General features: G+C 37.0%; 1 protein-coding gene across 11 annotated transcripts in view; it reads right to left on the minus strand.

Moving 5' to 3' along the window:
• Window positions 1-2,522: 2,522 nt before the first annotated feature.
• The window catches only part of Cnot2 (CCR4-NOT transcription complex subunit 2), a 101,416-nt gene continuing 79,454 nt past the window's right edge, over window positions 2,523-24,484 (minus strand). For 9 of the 11 annotated variants that reach the window (XM_076553934.1, XM_076553929.1, XM_076553930.1 and 6 more), the window contains 11 exons: window positions 24,170-24,352; window positions 21,923-22,002; window positions 19,228-19,353; window positions 17,406-17,530; window positions 16,352-16,472; window positions 16,097-16,253; window positions 13,134-13,195; window positions 13,001-13,050; window positions 11,827-11,927; window positions 10,366-10,510; window positions 2,523-3,653 (listed from right to left, as the gene is read on the minus strand). In XM_076553934.1, the coding sequence (XP_076410049.1) occupies window positions 3,567-3,653; window positions 10,366-10,510; window positions 11,827-11,927; window positions 13,001-13,050; window positions 13,134-13,195; window positions 16,097-16,253; window positions 16,352-16,472; window positions 17,406-17,530; window positions 19,228-19,353; window positions 21,923-22,002; window positions 24,170-24,352 (1,237 nt within the window). In that variant the 3' untranslated portion in view covers window positions 2,523-3,566. The remainder of the gene's footprint in view (window positions 3,654-10,365; window positions 10,511-11,826; window positions 11,928-13,000; window positions 13,051-13,133; window positions 13,196-16,096; window positions 16,254-16,351; window positions 16,473-17,405; window positions 17,531-19,227; window positions 19,354-21,922; window positions 22,003-24,169; window positions 24,353-24,484) is intronic. The other 2 variants (XM_076553936.1, XM_076553937.1) reach the window with 1 other exon arrangement.

The following is a 24,484-nucleotide window of genomic DNA, read 5'->3' on the forward strand; positions in this document are numbered from 1 at the left end:
CATGCCACAGCCAATCTATTTTTTAAAATTTTACCATCTAAACTGCAAGCTAATGATTCTGATGTAATTCATACCACTTGATTTGACCCAACACTTAAAAACTACTGGCTCATCTTCCAGTGGATTCATGTGCTTCATCTCCAAAATCTGTTCATGGTATGATTCAAGTCACTATTTAATGGCATTGGCAAGAGGAGCCTGGTGACATGCCATGAAAATCTAACTTTTTGAAAGTAAAGATATCTCAATGCCTTACCTTAGTCTCTACATTAATTTTTTAAATCTTTTTGGTGTGTATGATGTCAGGGATTTTAACTTATAGCCTCACATATGACAGGGCAAGTCACCATCAATGAGCTAGCTATATAGCCCCCATACCCTAAAGATTATCTAGTTAGTGGATATTTCTAAGTCTTTATAAACAATAGTTGAGAACACTCAAGATATTCGTTTCCACATGTGTACGTTTTCAGCAACTTTGTGCAAAACAGACACTGAATGCAAATCTAAGTGAAGTGAGTCCTTCAGGGCCCTGCTCAGATACCTCATGTTTATGGGCAATTGGCATAATATATTGGAAGATCTACGTTTGGGAATGAAAGGATTTAAAAGTATCAACTTGATGGTTCACAGGGGACAAAACCCCCTGAGGTTTGAAAGCGAAGTGAAAATGCTTAACATTTCCATAAAAGTTACAGCAAAGGGTCATTATTTCAAAGCCCAAATAATTTACTTTGTACGTTTTATTTCCAAACTGAAATGATAAAATACATCAATTCCTCAACAAGTACTGGTCAAGTACCTGTGGGTAAATGGTTGATTTTCACTGGTAGTGTAAGAATTTAAACTTTCAGTTAAGGAAGATTACTCTGAAGGAAAATGTCGGTAAGAAACTCCAGAAAACAAGAGTTTTATCATGTATGTTATAGTGCACCTCGAGTACAGGTCTCTGTAGTCAATTAAGTTAACGGACTCCCTTTTCCAAGTTACTAGCTTCTGTCCCACAAAGCCAGGGGTAGTTCAGCGACAATGTTTGTGTGCCAGAGTTCCCATCTGCCACAGCAGCAGGGAATCAACTCCATAGCTACACAGGGGAGAGGAACAGCAACAGACCTAAGGGAAAATGGGACATGCACAGTTCAGGTCATCTTCTTTGTATGTAGCACCGACTTTCATTTTTAACTTGCTTTTAAAGTCAAGCTGACATCTGACACCACCAAATTATAATAACCAAACAAAACTGTTTAACAGGCAACTTTCCTTAATTTTGATGATCCTGGATAAAAGGAACTCAAAAAACTGGTGTCTGCTTAAAATTCTTGCCTATGGCTCTTATTAGATTCAGCAAAACAAACTTATCTTTTTTTTTAATGCACACATGCGCATCTTTTTTTTTTTTTTTGTCTGCACACATGTCTGAGGCTGCCACATACCCGGAAACTGGGGTTACAGACAGTTATGAACTGCCATGTGAGTACTGGGAATTGAATCCAGGTCCTTTGGAAGAGCGGCCAGAGTGGCCAGTGCTCTTAACCTGTCAGTCATCTCTCCAAACCCTTGATGTGACCTGATTTGTTAATCAGTCCCACAACCATGCTTTGGCTGACACTTTAGCCACTGAAGATCCCTTTCCACTGTCTTCTTGTCCACCAGTTGCCAATGCCTATGTAGGAAAAGTCGTATTTTATGATAAAATCAATTATTATGAAAAGATGAATTCTTCCTAGCTCGAAAGCAGTAGATACTAAGGATCTGAATCTGGTCCATATCCAACAGTGCAGTGTCTGTTAGGTAAAGCTGTAATTATCAAGTGTCATCTTACTGAGGTGGTACTCTGGTTGAACTCAGCAATATTTTTAAAAACCCTCATATTTTTATTGTTTTGGCTATCTGAAAATACTTAGAGAATGGTGAGTTTTATGTTCTTGCACATTCCTGATACACGAACAACATTTTCATAAACAATTACTTTTCAAACATGTTTCAGGCGATGCCAATAAGCTTTCATTCATATAGAAAAATAGGCTAAAAATAAAACTAAGAAATTAAATCCCATAGCCACCTTCCTATTCTCTAGTTCTACTGGCAGCTTCAGCCTTCTGGCACTTTAGAACAGTATTTTCATTTAGATGTCAAAAAAAAAAAAAAAGATTCTGTAACCTGAAAATATGAACGGCCAGCAAGCTGAAGGTAAATTTCATAAAGAAAAATAAGTCTAAAAGTTGTATCACGAGATTCCTCATCAATTTCTCCGAGAACAAACTTTTTTTGGTCGGGACGTTTACTTGTAATGTTGCTAAAACCCAGTCAACTTCCCTCCTGCAGTCAATGCCGAGGATACATTTTTTTAACCAAGTCCAAGGGCCCACCTGGATCCATTCACCTACTTGTTGACAGCTGAAAAAGAAGACAATTTAAATTTAGTCACCCCATTCAGCGTATTTGTAAACTTCAGGTTTTTATCTGTGTTTTTCGTATTGAAGAAGAAATCTGACAATCTCAAATCAAAGTCAACACTGCAGTGAGGAGAGCTTTTCTACTTTATTACAAAGAGAAGAAGCCTTTATGTGGTCAGAAAATACAAGATTGATCTTTTTTCTCTTCCTATGAAACGCTGCTGTTCAAACAGCCAGAGTGAATTGTCTCAGTTCACGTCTTGAAGTCCCATCACATTCACTTGGGTATGGATGTCCTTGGCTGCTGAAAATCTGGCCCTTTAGTGCACAGGGCGACAAAGTCCCCTGACCAGCAGTTCCAGAATGTCCCATTTTCATATATTGCATCCATGCACACCTCCTAAAAATGAGGTACAGCAGGGCAAACATTTTCCAAAATAGATGTCATATATATAATATATACACATTCGTACATACATACCTTTATTCATGTGATGTCCAAAATTTAAAAAAAATGTACACATTTATTACAAAATCGTAACAAAGACTGGACAGTGTTTTGCTCATTCTGGAAAGATGAAGCTCAGTAACAACACAGCCCTGGAAACCATCCAGAGACTGTGGCAATCTCTTTCTTCTACAGTCATATTCTTGCATTAAGCCTGGCGAAACTGCCGTTCAGAAACAGAAGGGGAAGTAAAATGAAAGAAGCAGACCTTGCTCATCTTTCCAAATGAAATACGAGAAGGATCTTCACATAAAAATGCACAAACATTTGTTATTTTATTACCAATAGTGCTACAAGGAACAATGTAAAGTTTGTGGTCTAATTGTGTTGAGTCTTTTGTGGGTTTTCTTTTTACATTTAAGAAACTAAATGGTAACTTCTGTCAGTGTACTTGCTTGTCTTTATAGACCCAAGTCTGTCTGCTGGCAAAAAGAAAATAAACGAAAACATTCAGACCCTGCTCAAACTAGAGAAAACAAATGACAAATTTAGTTGTTGGGCAGCACATAATTGGTAAGGCAGGACCTCAAATGGTGACCCTTTACGTAAGCCAATTGCCAGATCCTCAAGGAATGAAAACCAGGGTGCCTGAGCCACATCAATTCTGCGGATCTGTCGAGTACTGTGCTGAGACAGCCATACCCCAGGAAAAGGGAAGTCTTTTAGAAGGCTTGCTGAGCAGGGTTGTAGTTGAAGGTGGATGGCAGGTGAGGCCGTTCTTCTAATTTATCATATTCCAGATGGAACTCCTGTAAAAGAACATCCAAAATTGAGAATTTAAATGCTTTCATAGCTCTCTCTCTTTAAAAACATTATTTATTGTGTGTGTGCACGCATATGCACACGCAGGAGGGAGGAGGGGGAGACAGAGACAGAGAGAGACAGAGACCTTGTGAAGGCCAGAGGGCAGCCTGTGAGATGGCGGTCTCCCACCAGGCGGGTTCTGGACTAACTCGGTAGGTAGGCCTTCAGTCTCCTCGGCAAGAACCTTCACCTGATGAGCCATGTCTAAGTGATGAACTAGTCTAAGTGACGCTCTCTTAACTTTTTTGGGGGGCGGGAATCAACTACATTTTCTATAAGAACCATGAAAATATATCCACATGAGAGTGAGCACGGAGGACAGCCGTACTAACTCTTTGCCCTTTGAAGTCAAACAGTCTGAACAAGAGTAGTGTCCTCTGCCTACTTTCTCCTAAGTACAGAGTACAGACTTGCTGAATAGAAAATCAGTAACTCGGGAATGCGGATTCATAAAAATTCTGTGCAAATAAAAGTGGAAATGATTATAGCTCTAATGACAAAGACTGAGGATTATAGGATGTTTAAATAAAGCCTATTTCAATAAAGTACAACAACAAAAATAAAAGAACCTTGACATTTTGTTCATGTTTAACATAAGACACTTTCTAATTTACCTTGGTGACAATTTTTTTTTTTAAAGCAAAGTTCTTCTTTAACCTCACTAAAAGGTCAGGAAAACAATGAGCTGAAAGCACACACATCTCTAGAACTCCCATTTCATAAATGACATGAGAGGTCTTAACAGCCATTTAGAACTAGATAGTAGTTTGGGAGTATGACTATTGGAAAGCTAACTGGATTACTGATTTTAACCAAACTGTCCAAATGTATTTTTTTTTTTTTTACGATTTATTTGTACATAAGGGGACACACCCACTCCACAGTGCATACAGAGGACAACGTGCAGAAGTTGGTTTTCTGCTTCCACCGTGGTGGTCAACTCAGGTCCTCTGGCTTGTTGTGACAAGTATCTGTACCCTGGAGCTGCCCCTCTTCTCTCCCTCCCCTTCCCCCCTTCCCTCCCCGTCCCTCCCTCTCTCAGACAAGGTCTTGCTAGGCACTTTAGGCTGGCTTGGAAACTCCCTACACAGCCCAAGCAAGCTTCAAACCCACAATCCCACCCACCCAGCTTCCTGAATACTGGGTTTACAAGTCTGTGCTACTATCTGGCTTCAAAGTTCTAAGATTTAAGAATGCTAAGTTTTTATGACCAGCACCAGAGATGCAAATATAACTGTATACTTAAGAAAACAAATCCAAATACCTCCGTAATCACAAAAAAGGGAGATGCTCTAAAATTACGAATCTATAGCTGGAATCTAACTGGCACAAGTCATGTTAAAATTTCACTCAAGCCTCCACATACATTCTCTGCTGAAGACTAAACAAGTACCATTCATTAGCAACCATGCGTTAACGGACTCCATATCAAACTGACTCCATAATGGATGGTTCTGCTATTAAATGAAGTGAATATTTCCATTATTTAGTTAAAATGAAACCTTAGGCCATAGTGACCAAGCTTTTAGACAGCAAGTAAAATGTTCAAAATTGGAGACACCACATTAAGAGACACATAACTTGACAGCCTAGTACAAACCAAACTAAAGACAAAGCTAATGTTTTTCTAATCTTTGTGTATCTTAGTTAAGTAGGTATTTTATCATACTGAACACTAGGATCCAAACTTGGTAGGGTTTTTCCTAGTGTAACATCTGAAGGTTAGGTGTGTTTTTTATTTTTTAATACTTTTAATCTAAGACTCAAAGCAAATTTATTTCATTATACCCCCCAAATAACTTTGAAAACATTAAGTGCCTTCCCAGACGTTTATAAAGAAGTACACTGAGTGACTTTATCTTTTATAAAGATACTTTCCACAGGACTAGGAAAGGCACAGAGCCACTTGCCAACTAGTGAGGAGGAGCAAATGGCAGTGGGCATCCTTAAGTTCTCTGACAAATGGCAGAGCCACCCTACCCACGCCTCACCCACGGCTGAAGCTGAGCATCCACATTCACATCAGCCAAAATTTCCCAGTCAAACTATTCTTTAAAATGAAAATGCGCCTTGTTCTATAAAAATATAGTTAGTATAAAAAGCTTACCTGCAATTTTGACAAATGACAAGCTCTAAGTTACATTTTACCCACACTGGCAAGATAAACTGCTTTATTAGTCCTTAAATAGATTAACCTCATCAATATTAATTATTTCCCACTATACTTTATAAAACGAGACCAGTCTGAACCTAGGGAGCATAAATACTTTAATATTTAAAAAATATTAAAGAGCTATCCAGAAATGATATGGGTCAAGTCTTGCCTTCCATTGTTAATCTTCTATCTTCTGTCCCCCATGCATTTATTCTTCGTGGAGTACAGGAACCTTGCATCACTCTTCCTCTCCGTTCCCTAACTACATCTAACTTACTATCTATGGATCTCTCTCTTACAGGTCAGTGTTATACAGCTACCATGTGCACACATACTATGCATATACTCTGGAACGGATGTAAAAAGAAACTGCTTTGTCTACCTCAGCTAATGCTTGGGATAGTGTGGGGCCCTCCGCTAAAGTATCATTAGCAGCTCATGAATTAAGACAAACAGCCCTCTGTGGTGGCTTGGGTAGGAAGAGCCCACATAGGCTCATATATATGAATGTTCAGTCACCAGGGAGTAAACTGTTTGGTAGGACTAGAAGGACTAGGAGGTGTGGCTTTGTTGGAGGAAGTGGGCCCATGCCAGGCCCACTCTCCCCTCTTCCTGCGGATCAGGATATGGGATTCCACCATAGCTGCTTTTGAGCCAACACGCTCCCTGCCATGACGATAATGATCTAAGCCACTGAAACCATTAAGGAAGCCCCCCAATTAAATGCTTTCTTTTGTAAGCGTTGCCTTGGTCATGGTGTCTCTTCACAGTAACAGAACAGTGACTAAGACAGTTTTATGTACTTTAGAAAAAGAATACTTAATTTTTAAAGTAATACTTTAACATTCCGTAGTAAAAGGTCAAAGAGTCTATGATTTGTTTTAATGGAAACTATTGTTACAGGAAGATGCTTTTCAAAAGCCAAAAAAGAATTCTAGATATGTGAAAAGCAACTTTTTTTCATGACTCAGTTTTCTTATGAACAAAATTAGAAATCGTTTTCTCACAAAATTACTTCAGTAAAACTGAGTTTACACACTGGACCCAAAGCAAGCATGTACAAGAGTAATGCTATCATGGTCCTGATCTCAGAAAGCATCAGCATTCTCCTAACTACAGTAAGCTCATACTGAAATTTAGGAAGCAACAAAGTAGGTTAAAGATGGTTACTAGAAATAATTTGTGAATAAATGCATAGTAAAATTAATGAAAATAATCATCTATAATAAGCATAACATATCTTATGCACCAGAAATCCTGCAGTATATCTATGAGATAAAGTTAAGCTATAAGAAGCCTGCAATTTGAAGTCTTTGAGAAAACTATAGATAATAAGGAAGGCTTCATCACCTAAAAATAAACAGGGAAAGGAATGACCTAAAATTTTTACTTAGTAAGTTATACATGCAATGTTATTGCAATTTTTTAGTTAGTGATGTATGAGTACTCTAGCAAATTTACACAGGACCCCACGTCTTGCTAATTATTTAGGATCACCTCAAAAGAAAGAATGAGCAAATAAAACATCAAAATTTTATGTACATTATTATTATTATTGCTATTTTTTGGAGACAGGGTCTTATTATGTAGCCCTGAGTAACCTAGAACTTAAGAGATCTGCCTGTCTCTGAACAGTGCTAGTATTATAGTCAAGCGTCATCCTGCCCAGTTATATGGTTAACTGAAATTCTGAAAATAAATATTGGATTGGACCCTAAAACTGAAAGTCGTGTATGTTTTAGTGATTTAAATAAAGTATGAAGTAACTGCTCTTACTACTACACTTCTCGGACAGTGTGAACTGCCTGAGACCGGCTCACAGAATACACTGTTAAGTTCTCACACTATTCATAGTATGTTCTTACAAACAAGATGAAGTTACTTGGTGTTTACTTTACTATTCTGCAAACTCCATCACTTTGCAAACCCCGTGGCTGATAAGACAGTGTCACATTTATGAATATTCTATAGTTTTATGAATTCTTTTAATATGTCTTAATACCAAGCAATTTTATGGAAAGTTCTAGCACATCTGTAAATAATCATTGTAAAGATTATATTTCACTATAACCAATTCACGAACTGCTCATTAATGCCTGGTAGAAACCAACAATTCTGACTGTTTCTCATCACTGTAGAAGAATTTTGAAAAGTCAATGCAAGCAGCTAGCATATTATTCAGAGAGATCTCTTAGGGAATAACTTAGATGCTACTACTCAGGCTTCATTTTCCTACTTCACTAAACTTTTAAAGAAGTGAAGACAGCTGTTCAACTATATTAGGAGACAGGTAAAATTTAGCAAAGTTATTTAACAAGCATATGTCATATATAGTCTTATATTTTATATAGGAAACATTTTCTTTAAAATAACTTTGACCTAAACTGGGCATTGTTTCCGAGGAAAGTAAAAAGCTCTAATATTAATGTTTCTGAATATCTCACATTATAGAAGGAAGATAACTCTCAAAAATCATTTTTTTTATTTAAGTTGATTTCCTAACACATAACCTAACTAAATTTTTAGCTATAACTACATAGCTATGTATTGTTAAGCACATTCATTTTTGCATATAGATGTAGAATTCAAAGTACTGAGCATAAAGCTTCAAGATGACTGTAGAAAAGCTTCAGTCTCCTCCAAAGACCTTGTCTCTGCTATAGTATCATCTCATTTAGAAGTACGACCTTGGACCAGATACAGCATCCTCTCCAGAATAACCAGGGAGCTTGTTAGAAGTACTAACTCTTAGACCTCACCCACAGATCTGACTAGGTCACACACAGCAGGAGGCATGGCTCTGCAGTTTGTTTAACCAGTCCCCAGGTAATTCTCATACAAGCTAAAATTTAACCAAGAGACAATCAATTGCAAATTTTCCTGTTTGGAAGAAGAGCAGTAACCTCCAACAATGAATGATAAAAGCATCAGAACTACTAACACATACATCCAACATGTGCCAAAGCAAACTCAGGGTATGGATGTGTGTATAGATAATTTCATTCAATATTTATGATAACCATTTTGAAAAAAAGAACAGAGCCATAGAAAGGAAACTTGTACAAGGTCAAAGAAGAAACAGAACTTAAATTCTGTTTCTGTTATACTCTTTAAGGAGCAAAGAAAACCTATTTTAAAATATATTTTAGCTGGGTGGTGGTGGCCCACGCCTTTAATCCCAGAACTTGGGAGGCAGAGCCAGGTGGATCTCTGTGAGTTCGAGGCCAGCCTGGGCTACAGAGTGAGGTCCAAGACAGGAACCAAAACTACACAGAGAAACCCTGTCTTGAAAAACCAAACCAAACCAAACCACTTTAATTTGCTTCCATTTAACTAAAATGGTAAAGAATATAGTCTTTGAAACTAAGACATTTCCATGAATTGTAGCTGTTGAGATGACTGACAATCTAAGGAACAAGCACTAATCCCATTTACCACTGAGAAACCAAAAAAATAAAAAATAAACCAAAACCCCAAAAAATAAAGCAAAATATTTTTTAACCTCCTCTGTATTTTCTATTGGATTTATCTTTTTAAATTTCTTTAAGTTTTAAAAGAACTTCTAAAAGGCCAAACTTGTCTATGGTTTATATCTGATAACACTTCATACTATCTTAAAATGTAAAACATTCTATCAATTTAGTATACTGAAAAAAAAAAAATCACCCCAAAGCAACAACTAAAATGCTGCCCAAAGATGTAATTTGTCGGAATCACTTTTCTTCTGTTTAACTTTCAATTAAAGACTACCTCACACTTTTGTAGTTCTAAGACTCACTGATGGAAAGTGTATTCAGAGAAGTGGAGCTGGAGTTCTCGAAAACTAAATGTGGTTCTATTTACCATCAGGCTGACTGTAAAGCAGCAGCGACTACACACTGCTGGTGTGACACATCTACACACCGCTGCTGGTGTAACACATCTACACACCGTTGGTGTAACACATCTACACACCAGTGTAACACATCTATTGACGGAAATTTACACAATGCAAAGAGGGAAATTTTCTCTGACAAGGTGATTTTGTAAAACAAAGTTACAAAACCAAAATAGAATAATAATTAACTTTTCCATACAGCCCACTACCCCTCAATGTTCACTCATGGGACAATGAATGGTGAGTGTCTGCAATTCTCCTGCATTAGATGGTCTGCAAATAAATACTCAGCCACCTTCCCTGAAAAGTGTACAGAACCTTTAACAAAATGCTTTTAGATAAAATGTCTCAACCTATGTAAAGTAACAATAATATGTGGCTGGGATTGTAAGAGTAAACTTTAATAATTTGGCAGTCATAAAAATATTTCAAATGTTAACAAGTCTTACTCCAAATTATAAAAATCTCTTACCAAATTTAATAAATTTCCAATTAGTGAAATGAGCTGATTTTGGACACTTCTATGAGCGTTGGCAAAGATCTGACACATTACTGGAACAGACATATTGTTAAATATTAATAAGCAAAGGCCGCTTTTTAACATCTGCACATAGAAGAAGCATACCTTAGCTACTTTCCTCCAGTTAAGACAGTCAAAGAAGTAGTATGTTCCCCTCTCGTAGGTGTTGGTTTTCATTGTGGGCTCCATGCCTGGTGCTCTGGTAATCCACACTCGTTCCTCTTTGTGGTATCTCCAATCACGGTTAAAACTTCAATTTTTAAGAGAGAAAGACGGTTAACTTTCCTGTGACCCACATTAAACATTTTATACATACGGTAAACCTTTTCTCAGAAAAATTATATATAAAATACGTACATACGGAAGCTTCTTTACCTGGCTCTGCTATTAAGTACAGCCTTATTCAAATACAGTAAGATAATTTCTTTTGTTCCAAAAGCACATTCTTTAGTACACATGCTTTTATTAAGTAGAATAAACTTTATGTAGACAAAATATGTTAAGTTATATGAATGACGTAATAAAACTTGGGCAGACCAAAGAAAGATAAAATATACTGAACAAATGATAGAAACTGATACTGAAGCAGACTAAAACAATCCAGTGATTTGTCTTACTAGGTGTATTAAGCAAAAAGTCATTTGAACTGACTATTTAAATTCACACAATTTTTCAGTTATGAGGACAACAGAATACCTATTTTGTAAAGTTTAATTCTAAATTAAATCATAAACCATCAAAATCTCTAAGGGAATATTATCAGAACCCAGGCAGATGATCTATAGCACTTATAAACTGGGGTAGCAACATCCAAAGGAACAGATGTTCCACAATGATGGACTTCCATGTAAACAAACACATGCTTTCCTACAGTTTGGTAGTTCACAGACATAAATGGCATAACACAAAAGTCAATTACAGATGGATGAGTGATTTCATACATTTATTTATTTATGACTAGATTAAAAGGAATGGGTGTTAATCCTCATTTCACAAAAATGAGAAGGAAATGGGGAAAAAAGCAAAAAAATTTTCTCAATTGAAAAAATTTAAAACCATCGACATAAAGGCACAAATACGTAGGGTCTTGTCTATATAATAATCAACTGACTTATACTAAAGAATGAGATTCTGTGTCTATTCACCATATAAACATTTGCGGTTCTACAAGAACCACAACCAAAACTCACACATTCAAAAACTTCAATTCCCAAGTGTGTCACTTTATATAGTTAGCATTAAGTTTAAAATCCTTTTCATGTGATGGGGGTTATACAGCTGTAATATGCTTTCAATATAAATGAAATTCACTTTATTAAATATAAAAATAACTCAAATTCTTTCCTTTATACTTTCGTTGTTCTGATGACCCAGGGCACGACTAAAGTCTGGAGATGCTAGGCAAGCATTTCACCACTGCACAACATCCCTGTCAACAACTTAAATTTTGTGGGAAGGAGAATTTTCAATAAAAACAAAAAACTATAACCATCATCATTTAAAAAGAAAAAGTTCGAACATCCAAGATATGCTAGGAGAGAAAGTGCTAAGACATTCTGAACATACAGCTCTACTGCGGCCAAGAGTTGTAATACATCTCCTCCGTTCATGTAATAGAGATAGAAGAGGAGGTCTTCTCCATATCGGCCGAGCTTGATTGCAGCCAGCTAGAAAAGACAAACAGATTGTTCTGAATTGTAAAGCAAATGTAAAATCTTCAAAACACAATTGCTACTACAAAAATGAAAATTGGAAGGATAAACAGAACTCTTCACTTAGCGCAGACAACTGTCATTTCATAATTACAGTCAGAGAGTTAAGAGTTTTCAAGAATTTCTTCACCTAAATGAGTAAGGTTAATTTTTGAACCCTAATCCCAAATTAAAAGAATGGGAGTATATGCAATATCCCATGGAGTGCCAGCCACACAGGTTTGGAAGTGCCAGCTGAATCTGTATGCACAGTGAGATTTCCAGCACATCACAGATGATAAGTATAAAAATCATAGAGATAGCACTCTATTTTGTTTAAAGGAAGGCCTAAAAGATAACTTCTCTACATTTCCCTACACAAGGTAGGAAACAGCCTACAAAACTATTAACTACATGTAAGTGCCATAAGCTCAAATTCTCACATTAACATCAAGCACCCCTAAACGAAGTAGCCACCTAGTCTGCATAATCCCAGTGCAGGTTCTCTTCCCATTATGGCCCCCAGTCAAGTGGTAGTTGTGAAGGCAGGACATTCTCCAGTATTTCTCAAACTGCCCTAAGGAAAGATTCTGGAACACGTAGGCACCTGTAGCCTCAGGTCTACAGTACTAGTGTGGCACAGACGATGTGTCGAGGCCAACTTCAAAAGGGTTTGTGGGTTGTCCCATTATAAATACTTATCTGGGTAAGGTTGTAAAGAGGTAAACGCGTTCTTAAGGGGAAGGGCATAAAATGAAACTGTCAGAAGACTAATGACTAAACTTCCCAAGTCAGTTCATTGTCATCCACTATTGTTACTATGGTTATAATTAATAATTACAGGAAATATTAGCCCTAACATTTGTTTGTTTTTTAAAAACATTAATATTATTAACAAAAATAAAAATAAAATTGTTATACATAACTGAATCAGACTACAAAAGCATATTCCAAAGATTGCTACTAGAGCATCATGCTGTCTGAACTGAAAACGGTACCAAGAAAGTAGATAAAATCCACACTAACTAAGAATAGTGTGCTACACTCACCTTATCCCTAATGTGAATGTTCGTTAAATATTCGGATGGAACATGGAAGTCTGCATTAAAAAAAAAAAATCTTATTAACTGATTCTTAGAAAACATTTTTTAAAAGATTCTAAACACAAACAGCTTCTCCTACCTATGTCCTGAGGTCGACAAGGTGAAGATGCCCAGGGTGATGCAAATTTGGGGTAGAGATTTCTGAACAAGAGGTAAAAAAGAAGCCACTTTAAAGAACAAAGTAGTAAAATTTATTTCTAACTTAATTTTGGGCAAACAAGGAAAAACAGACTTCAAATAAAAAATGAGCATCGTTCCTGGTTCCCTTTCTTGAGTTTACTGAACTTTCCAGCAAAACCACCCAACAGGGCTGCTTCCTTCAGCATTCCTCCAAGAGAGCACAGGGCAGAGCAAAGGAAACCGCGCTCAGGTACGTGCTTCAATGTTCTACTTCCCATCAGCTATCATTGACAGTGCTTTCCATTCATTTCTACACCGCTCTCCAATCAAACTACCTTCCATGTTCACCTCACCCAAATCGATAACCATGAGGAGCAAGATTTCACTCAGTATTTATGTGAGTGTCTACTACATACACCTGGAACTTTTCTAGGTTCTCTGAATACAGTAAGTGAAAAAAACAAAGACTGCTGGTACCATAAAACTTACTTTCTGTTTAAGAATATAGAGGACTGGATGCTGGCAGCATATAATTTGTTCAGTGAGGGCCTGAACGTGAGGAACTGGTTGTATAATTAAGTGAGGTGGTCAGTTTAAGTCAGATTTGACAAGTTTAGATTTAAACAAATATTCAATGATATGAAAGGGATAATCACAGATAACTATCAGGTAAAAACACTGCTAGTCAAGGGAAATATACTAGAAAAACTTAAGAAGAGACATCTTGACATGAGAGGTAGACTAAGGCGGCCAGGGAAACCACAAAGAACAATAGAGTTAAGAGGAAGCGTGGACAGCGTGGACATCGGAGGGCTGCTCAACAGGGAGTTCTTATTTAGGATGAACAACCGATCTGCACTTGGAATTGAACATGAACAGCCTCCTATGAAGAGTTCTCTTGAGTGCTACATAGAGCTGTACAGAAAGGGAAACCAAGACTCCCGCTTGGTGATCTGCTGACAGACTACTCAGGTAACAAACCACAGAGGAAGCAATTTAATGAAAATCTGATGGGATTCTCTACCTTTTTGAGAAGACGGCAGCTAAGGGAGAAGGAAGGAGAGAACTAAGGATGATGTTAAGTTTCTGCAAGTATTAACCGAGACTGAAAAGCACAGAGAGAGTAGGCTGGCACCAGTTCATTTAAGAGGTATTTAATTGGTAATGGTATTTGAACCTCAGGTTTAGGAGAGAAGTCTAGATTTTAAATCTACACGGTCCTTAAAAGCAGGAGACTGACAAGATCATGAAGGGATACAAAGAGAGGACTGACCCTCCAATGGTACAGACAGGAGATATCAGCAAGGAAAACAGAAGGATGAGCCAAGGTGATCAGATCATGAGGACATCTTCAAGAGAAAGAGCACACTATGGTTCACTAATTTAGTAACAGGGAGAGCATTTGGTAACCTTCTGCACAGTGGAGTGGAGTGGTGGGAACTGAGTTCTGACTAAAATGGGTCTCACAGGATGCGAGAAGACAAACTAGAAAAATTAAGATGGTTCATTTAAGATGTTTTGCTTTAAAAAATGGTTTAAAAATGTGACAGTAACTCAGGAGGTTGAATCAAAATAAAATATTTTGATACTGGTAGAAAAACAAGTTTCTCTTCATGTGACTAGGGATGGTAAAACAGAAGTGTTGTGAGTTGGATGAAAAAGTCCGAGTTGGACAGAAATACACGTGCCTGCAATATCACTTAGGCAGAAGCAGCAGGACTTAAAGAGCCACCCTGGGTTACACCAGCAAGACCCGTTTCAAAAGACCTGGGGGCTGAGGATGTAGTTCCGGGTAGAGTGCTTGCCTTACATGTGTACAACACTAGTATGGATGCTAGCACCAGGGAGAAAAAGTGAAGAGTCACACTCACAAGTTTTCAGAAAGTTTTAAGGAGGAAGCAGGGACTAGATACTCTGGCACAGGTGTATCAGGTTCAGATTGGTGGCAAGTCATTAGATCGGTGGCAGGGGTGGTTGCATGCCCTCTTCTGTTTGTTTCCACCTTTCTTTGTGAAGTTGAAATGAGAGCCAGGTCATTATTCGAGAGTTAAGGAGAGGAGGAAAAGGTATTAATGGCTTGATGAAGCACAAAATAGCCACATAGGATAACAGCAGCAAAACCCAGCACAAACGACAACAAAAAGTTCTGAATGGACTATGCATTTCAGATATGAGTATGCCTTCAAAATTAGGGACTCACTTCGAAGTTCCTGAGCATGACTGTGAAGCAAGACTAGATGATGAAACTGTATGCTTTTCCATAGTCCATCAAGTAGACAGACCAAGAATGAAACAAGCAGATGTAACAATGATTACAGACTTTACAATACAAGTATGATGGGAAGTCAGAGAGGCGCCAAACAGTCAAGAGTCATGTAAATCAGCAATTAAGATCATAGAATTTAATGGTGAAAAGGAAGTGGAAGAGATAAGGATAAGGAGGAAGGAGAATTAATGGATGAAAAGTCTCAATAGAATCAAATGATTATCAAAGTCAAAGTACAAGAAAGAACAGGGAAATGAAGATGGTTAGAAAGCAGGGTGGAAAGTTAAACTATCCAGAGGCTACAGTTCCTAATGATGACAACATCAATGGGACGGGTAAAAAGATGTGGCTTGGGGATGGATCCAAATTCATGGAGACAGACCCTTGCCGAGTAGCATTTCTCAGTGACTGTGGTCTATGGGCGAGTAACAGAAGGAATGACCCCAAGAGTACAGCAGGCAAGAGCAGTGGGAGCAGACAGGAGAGTGTGACAGTGAGATAAGTACAAGTCTAAGGCGGTCCAGGGGAGCAATGGGTATGTCAGAATGTCTACAATGCCTGCCTGGGTCACGCTGTCTTCAAAAAGAAAGATGTAACAGTATGACAATCTAGTAAGTGCTAGAAGTTTACGGACAAACGTGAAGGAAAAAACTTACTCAGGAGAGTTCAGATTGAGGCCTAATGTTGTTAAGTCACTTCCTAAAGCGAGATGCACCATTCCTGGGTCTGTCTCCGCCGCCCTGATGAATGTCAACAGCCCAATCATTCCAAATTGGTCCGTCACCATCCCTTGAGGAATGTTAGTAACTCGACCTGGTTAAGACAAACAAACACAGTTATTTTTATTTTATATTAGGAGAAGTAGAGAAAATGTACTTTAAAATCTCTCTGACATATTTATGGAGTCCCACCATCAGGTAACACCTGGATCCCCTTTTTCTGCTGATTATTGTTTTGTGTTGTTGAACTTTTATCTCCAGGGAATTTGGGTCCGTCTGTACTTGAAGTCGTCTTCCCCGATGTATTCAAATTCTAGCATGAAAAAAAAAAGTGTGACATTAAAATGTGTTAAATACATAAGTTCAAATTTATCAATACCATGCTAATTATTCACTACTATATTTAAAATGGTAGTAATTACCTGTTTTCTATTCAAATATTATGTTCCCATAACTGCCTCATGGTAACCAAATACATACTGTGTCTACACATAAATATTTAAAGGATAAGAAATCCAGAAAAAATGAGGGGTTTTTATTTTTGAAATCTCAGATCAGAGAGCACAGGGTGGGGAAACATAGCAAGTACCCTTTTCTTTCTCAGGGTTTTTATGCTCTGGGGACACACACTTTAGCGAACACTTTTAATACAGCTACATAAAAGAGGAACTACATCTACCACAGCACTTAAAATACTACCAAACAACCTCTGAGATAAACTAGGAATGTATAAACTTTTAAAATTCACACATTTCAATTCTTACCCAACAATCTTCTTTACCATTTTGCTTATTAATACCCCATCACACATACAAAAAAAAAAAAAAAAAAAAGCTACTTGCAGTGAATGGTAGAAGAAATCAACACCCTTGTTAAATCAGGAAGAAGCTGAGTTGGCTGAATCAACACAGGTGTAAAAATGTGTATAAAGATTCTTCAAGGAGAAAACTTACTCAAGAAAAACACAGCTCCTTAGAAGTCTATATTATCAAACTTCATGGGATCCAGCTGACAGGGACTACAATAAAAGTCTAAATTAACTGACAAGTTCAACAGAAATTTGCAAACCTATATGAAATAGGAAAAAATAGGCTATCTTCTAGTTACAAAGCTTTCCACATTCTTCAGAAGTTAGATTATTACAGTGTTCAAAATCACCAGTTCCGTAGGAGTGTCTAGTGACTGCTAACGCAGACCAGTCTAGGGGGAGGAGACGGCCCTCACATCATAAGTCTCAGCCACTTACAGGTTTGCTGTCGTCATTACTTGACGTGGGGTCTTTATAGCTGGAACCAGGTAATGCTGGAAAGTCTTCATTGTGTATTGAGAAGTCCTGGGATTGCTCGTTTGCAGGTTTTGTTACCATTCCAACTATGTAACGAAAATAATCCAGAAAATTATAATTGGATCTATAATACTGTCACACAAGTTATACAAAAAGTTAACTTTGCTCATGATAATATACCAAAGTTTTCTTTAAAGCATGTGAAATGATAATTCAAAATTAGCACTCAGGATAATGATAATTTTGATTTACTGATGAAAAAAATCAACATATAAAACAATACAAGAAAAACAAGTAGTTATCCTGCAATTCTGATCTAATGTTATATAAGTGCTTAAAATAGGATTTGATATTGGTAATACTATCCAAAATGCTGGCTTACAGGCTAGCTTTAAATATCTGACTAGATGCCATAAACATGTTAGCTGTCAAATGAAAATGAACACAATAAAAAATTTTAAAAAATGTCAGTATTCTACTTAAAAGTGACTTACAGAGTGAGCAAATTGCAACCAATTATAAAACAATTCCACTTTATTTCTCATTTTCTTGGACGCCATGTTACAGATGTAAAACATGCAAGAACTGGGAAATAATCTTCCCACTATACTTGTCATTAGTCAGGCCCTTATTGGAGAACAAAATCCAGTTTGGGGCTCCACAATTCAAGAACGAAATGGAGAAACTAGAGATGGTCCAAGGAGAGCAACGGGAATGTTTAAAGGGATGAAAAAAAGGACCTATGAGGAAAGGTTAGAACATTAGCGTCTGAACTGAGAACCAGGTAGCTAGGTACTCAACTTCCAGGGCAGGGCACACTTGGTTATTTTGGCAAAACAGATTTGGAAGCTTTAAAATGTGATCTATAAAGATTTTCCCTTCACACGTTATTTGTATTCATATTCAGGAAGTACAGAAATCGAAATCCTATTGTAATGAAGAAAATATGAGTTCTATTTTTAAAATAGCTGATGAATTAACCCATCTAATTACTGACTTGTACTGGTCTCCTACAGGTCTTCCCCCCAAGAAACAATAATGTCATAGAAACAGTAGGGCTACCTTGATATCACAAACTATTTTATGCCTAAGTCTTATGTCTGACTTGCATATGGCTCTCCCCTAACAGTTTTATGCAGCTCTACTAGCCAAACATCTTAACTTCCTAGAGACTGCAGAAGAGAATAATTAGGGGTATTAATGATGGTCAAGAATCTATAAAAATACAAAATCATAAGCACTGGTTATCAAAAGGGACAATCTTCTCAGGAGGACATTTGCTAATTTCTAGAAATATGGGTCACAATGGACAGTGCTAACATGTGGTAAGCTAAAGCTAGAAACATACTAAATATTCTATATAAACAAGATGCTCTCACACCACTCGCTTTCTGAAAAGAATTATCCAGGCTCAGTGTCAACAGTGGGAATCTAGGAAAGACCTCAATGCACTGTCATTATCAATCACCAGGGAGATATTCTCTTCAAAACTGTGAGGTCAGCTAATAAACCAAACTATACAAAGAATCACTTATAGCAAATTAAAGCATAGAGAACTGAATAAATAACTTCTGAATAGCAATATAGGTTTCTGCACAAAATTTTACCATTGGACTTTGTTATCATCGATATATATGGGGAAAAAGTTTTCAAATATGAATTCAGACAAAATAACACTAGCCTGATTTGATAACATAAATATGTATGAACATACACAGAGACATGCATGTGTTATACATATGACTGTAACCTTCATTTGGCCATCACTAAAAATCTTAATTACCGTAAGGTGCTCTTCCAGCCAAAGGGTTTATTAATGGGGTTGGGTTACCACTTCCTTCCCTTCTATTTCGGTCAGCTAATGCTGGAAAATCTGAAAGGTCCAATCCTGTCACATTTTCACTGCCATCTAAACAATAAGAAATGATACTTATTATTGATTCCATAAACATTTAAAATGAGATTATAAAAACCAAAATATAATTAGCAACAACAGTGTCTTCTTTTTAATAATGCAGAGTGGTACAACCGGTATCTAACAGTGGTAAGATACTGTGGACTGATTCTGTGACGTGGAATTTCCTAGTAAGTGAGGAAAGCAATATGCAGCCAGGACCTTAAGATACCCAATCCTAGAGACTTAAGATACAGAGGTTGCACATTAACCCCAGCACTCGGGAGGCAGAGGCAGGTGAATCTCTGTGAGTTCAAGGCCAACCTGGTCTACAAAGTGAGTCCCAGGACAGCCAGGGCTACACAGAGAAACCCTGCCTCGAAACCCCGCGCCCCACCACCACCCCCCCAAAAAAAGAAAAAAATTATAGCTTGTTAGGGAACAAGAAGTAGACTGTTTAGATATAACTGCTCTTTTCATTGAAATTGGATGGATGGGGCTATATCTGGATTACTTTGCACTTCAACAATAAGATAGGATGATGACATTATCTCTTACATATGTCCAGAAAGACTCTGAGGGAAAGTGGACAGAGAACCCCTGAGGACTTCTGTCTTGTACACTATTAGTCTGAGATAAAAATGTGTTCTCATGCATGTGTATGTTAGCTATTTGCAAGAATGGACTCCTCCTATGTCTCAGGAGCATGTGGGAAATACAGGAATGACCAAAACCTAGAGTTTATATTACCTGTTACACAGTAGGCGCTCAATAAATATACTGAATAAAGATTTTATTCATTTTGAATTAGACTGCTACCATTAGAAATAATCATTTAATCTAATTTCCCTATTTTGCCTATTTTAATTGTTTTCTCTCAACTTTTAATGTTCTTAATCTAGTATTCTAATTTTGAATCACTTAATTTTTTTTACCTACAATTTACCCTATACTATAATTTTTCTTTAACCTATGGTTCTCCTTGTTTTATAAGCATTATAGTTTTTGGGGCATTTTCCAATTATCTTTCATTTTTCTCAAAATTTTACATTTAAAAGAATCTCAAATATTATCTGTCCTAAGATTAACTTTGCTGATTAAAAAAAAAAAAGACTTTTTATTAACACACCAAGGAAGGTGATAATTTAAAACTACAAGGGTAAAGAAAAGCCATTTCATACAAATTATTTAAAACATTTATGAATTTTATTTAAGATACAATATGGATAAAGCAAAGAAATGAAAATCTTTACTGTTTTAATTTATAAAGTAATATCTCTCAAATTATGATTATTAATTATAATTTTCTCCAAGTAAAAAATAACTTTAAATACACATCCTTAAGTCTTGTTCAATTTAAAATGGTCATGTATTAGGTGAGAATATAATTTAACAAGCAATTTATAATTTCCCAAATGTACACTTAGGGAAAGTCTCACAAATAATTTTTCCACTCAGTATAAAACCTACAAATTTAAAAATTCTCAAACTTCATAGCAGCATATAAAAATATCATTCAGTTAAAATGTGAGTAGCCTTTCACAATAATTTTACATTGGAGGTATGAAAAAGTGTACACTTTAAAAGCAATGAAATATACAGCTTTGTTGTAAGAACTACAAAGTTGATGTATTTTAAAATTACACCCAGAAAACTGTATTTAAATGCTTAGAATCTTCCATTTCTTTCACTGGTTTTAATCTTGGTTGATCCAGTTCTGCTGTTCAACAAATCATCTCAACACTCAGAAGTCAAAAGCCTACAGCTACCAAACATGAATGCTTCCTTCCTGCCTGGTGTCCTCTCGTGTCTGCTGCATGTTCTATCTCACAGACTGCCCTGGCCCCTTCACCTCCAGTCCACCCAGGAACCCTATCTAATTCTGCCCTACAGTCACAGCAGCATCCCTCATCTTCTCATCAACAGAGGACGACAGAGGCAAAGCACCGGGCAACACCACTCCCTGCTGTCTTCTGTCTAAACAGTTGGGAAAAGAAATCAACAGGCTTTAGTTTGGGGGTGGTTTTTTTTTTTTTTTTTTTTTTTTTTTGGCCAATAGTCAAATTAGTTTCCAGGTAGCTCAATCTTACAAGTAATACTGGGTCAAAATTTGTAAGGGTTAAATGTGAAAATTTTTATGAAAGCTATTTTAAAAATGGCAGACTCTCTTTAGTCTGGGCCTCTACAATCAGAAATGCCTTGCCGCCCAACTCAGTCTACACTCTTGTTCTCACTGACAGGGCCAAGGATAGGAAAAGTTTTGAAGAAAAAAACAAAAACCAAACCAAGATTCTGAGGCACAAATACAGATTGAATTAGTATTACTCTCTTTAGATATTAAAAAAAAAAATGATGTTACAACACAAAATACTACATTACAAGACCCAGCTGGGGTTGTGTGGGCCCATTTAAATTGCTCTCTACTGTTGAGCTGAGTCCTATCCCTGGCAGTTTTTCACTAAATCAATTCTACTATTTCAAACAGTCCAATCCTACTAATGTTTAGAGACCAGTATATTAAACTGCTTGTATTTCAGAACTCTACTATACTTTTAGTAGGGTACTAGCTCCAGAGTAAGCTTACCTGTTCCATTAAAAATGTTACTTGATAAGGAGTTATTCATTCCAAATGCCTGATTCCTGTTCATTCCAAATCCAGACATACTGGGTACATAGAAAATAATTTTAGATATACAGTAAGAACACTAACTTAGAGATGAAGAAAAACAGAGTATATATACTTTTGGTCTCCTCATATAAAATAACAATATATTTTAAAACCAATGCTAATTTGAGAGTATAATCTTCATTTTTATTTAAAAACTTCTCTAAAACTCTTCAATGAACAAGAAAGAACCAAACAGTTTAAATAAGTTAGTTTTAAAAACAAGAGAAGAAACTTACTTATGAATGTTGCAGAACAGAGATTAAGGGTACCTACCACTTTCTGTCCTGAGTGTGCTCCCTTTCTGGGTAAATGCACCTATCTCAGAATGCAGGTGATGTGAAGAGCACGCCCACCCCGTGCCCACACCTCTCTTTCTCTTTCCTGACTGGTGAAGCTTGCTTTTCCGAGTTAAGTCTTCTCTTCACAACCTCTGTCCTTCCCAACTACTCGCTCCCATGAGGCCATGTCTTACTGACTTTCGCATTTAACCTGAATTAAACTGACCAGGAACTTTTCAAAAATTGAATTCAGTGTTCTAAAACACATCATTTCATCTATATTTAGGTTAGTTTTCATCTACACAACAGAAAAAAAAAATCTTTCTATAGTACTCCCAATTTTGAATTAATGTACAACTCAATTTCTGCAAATAATTACAAATAACCCCCTTTTCTTTCTGTACAGACCTTAGCAGGACCAAACAAACAAACAAACAAACAAAAAGAAACTGCATTTAGAAAAAGGCCAAATAACTAAGGATGTCAGTAAGGATTATTAGTGGTTCTAGAAAGAAACTATGTATCTTTCTCATTTCACAGTCTTCTGTTAGGTCAGGATGCCAGTGGAGAGCAGGGCTAAGCATTGGAAAACGACAGCTGTAACTTGTCTGCCTACGTCTGTAGAACTAGCCACTTGTGGATAAGCTGTGCAGCTAGTGGACCAACATTCCAGGGCAGAGCAGGTGAGTCCAAATAAACACTGTTTCCTATTACGCTAGAGCTTCTGGTTGTAGAGTACCTCAAACACGGATTCAGGTGAAGCCATTTCATAGAAATATCAGTAGCACTCATCAGCAGAGATTAAAAGTTTTATTACAGTGTCACTTTTACACAAAATACTTTCCAAATAATTAAAATGTGAAAAAAAAATAAAAGCAAAACTTTAAATTTAAAAATATATCCAATGAACAAGAATGCAGAAAGATGAAATAAAGCCCAAGCAATACAGTTAAGAAGCTATCGGAAAGATAAGAGCTGTAACAACCCACTGCAAATGATTTCTTAAAAACGTAGATGCGTAGGACCTGCACAGAACGAGTGGAGTTTCTGAGATAAAGGCTGAACAGGAAGTATGCTAAGCACCCATTTTAGTGCAGATTTGACAGTGGATAGAAGAAACTGATTGAGATGGATGTGGGAGAAACAACTACATGAAGGTCTTTTCTTTCACTCAAATAGTGTTTCATAAAAATTAGTAAGTATAAACATCCTGTGACACGTGACTCAAACTTCTATAGTGCTTTTGCAAGAAAGCCGTACATTTCAGAAATCACTCTTGCGTCACCCAAACTACCTCAACACACTAGCAACATGACTCACTGTCCTTGTTTGTCCGGCACATGCAAGGAACAGCACAGAAGGGAAGGAAAAACCACACCAGCTTTTTGTTTTGTTTTGAAACTCTAGACACAAAATTTAAAAGAGCACTGTTTTGAAATGGTCTAAACCTAATTGTGAAGTCTTTCCTTAAGCTCAGTGGGCATCTAAGCAATGCATAACTAAAGCATGGCAGTAATAATCAAGCATGTCTTCCTACATGTTCATAAAGCCAGAATAGCACACAAGTAGATAAATTAAACTTAATAATGAATGGAAGGGCAAACCAGTAAAAGTTTGCCTGGTGACAACCCAAGAACATTCCCTTTCTGATACTACCATCAACAAGAAGATTTAACATGCTTTGTAAACTAGTAACGTCTTTCTAAGAACATGTTCCGAGTTTGGGGCGCGATAAGGACTGTGAAGGGGAACAGATTAGCTCACAAATACACAATGGAACACACCTGGGAGACAGGAGCCACAGCTCAGAAACAGTGTTGGCTATGAAAAGGCAAACCTGAGGGTACCCCCAAAGACAATTATGCAGTATCAATAAACATCTTACCTGTTCACAGTAAAAGGCTGTCGAGAAGGCTGCTGCTTTGGCATACATATTATGCTTGGCGAGCTTCTGTTGGGGCTACCTAACCCTGAACTGCTCATGCTATTTGTCCTGCTAGGAATTCCAATGCCCTGACCAACCTGGGAGTGGTTCATCATATTCCTAGGATTCATAGGCAAAATACCCCTGAAAAAGAAGTCCATTACACTAAATAAGCTCTCTATAATCACTCATTAATATTATCTATAAATAATCAATTGCTCTAACCCCTAGAATTCCAAATACACATTTCAGTTGTATTCCTAATTTTATAGTGGA

This window comes from Peromyscus maniculatus, chromosome 18 (assembly GCF_049852395.1).
Source record: "Peromyscus maniculatus bairdii isolate BWxNUB_F1_BW_parent chromosome 18, HU_Pman_BW_mat_3.1, whole genome shotgun sequence".
In the NCBI taxonomy this organism is placed as follows: Eukaryota; Metazoa; Chordata; class Mammalia; order Rodentia; family Cricetidae; genus Peromyscus; species Peromyscus maniculatus.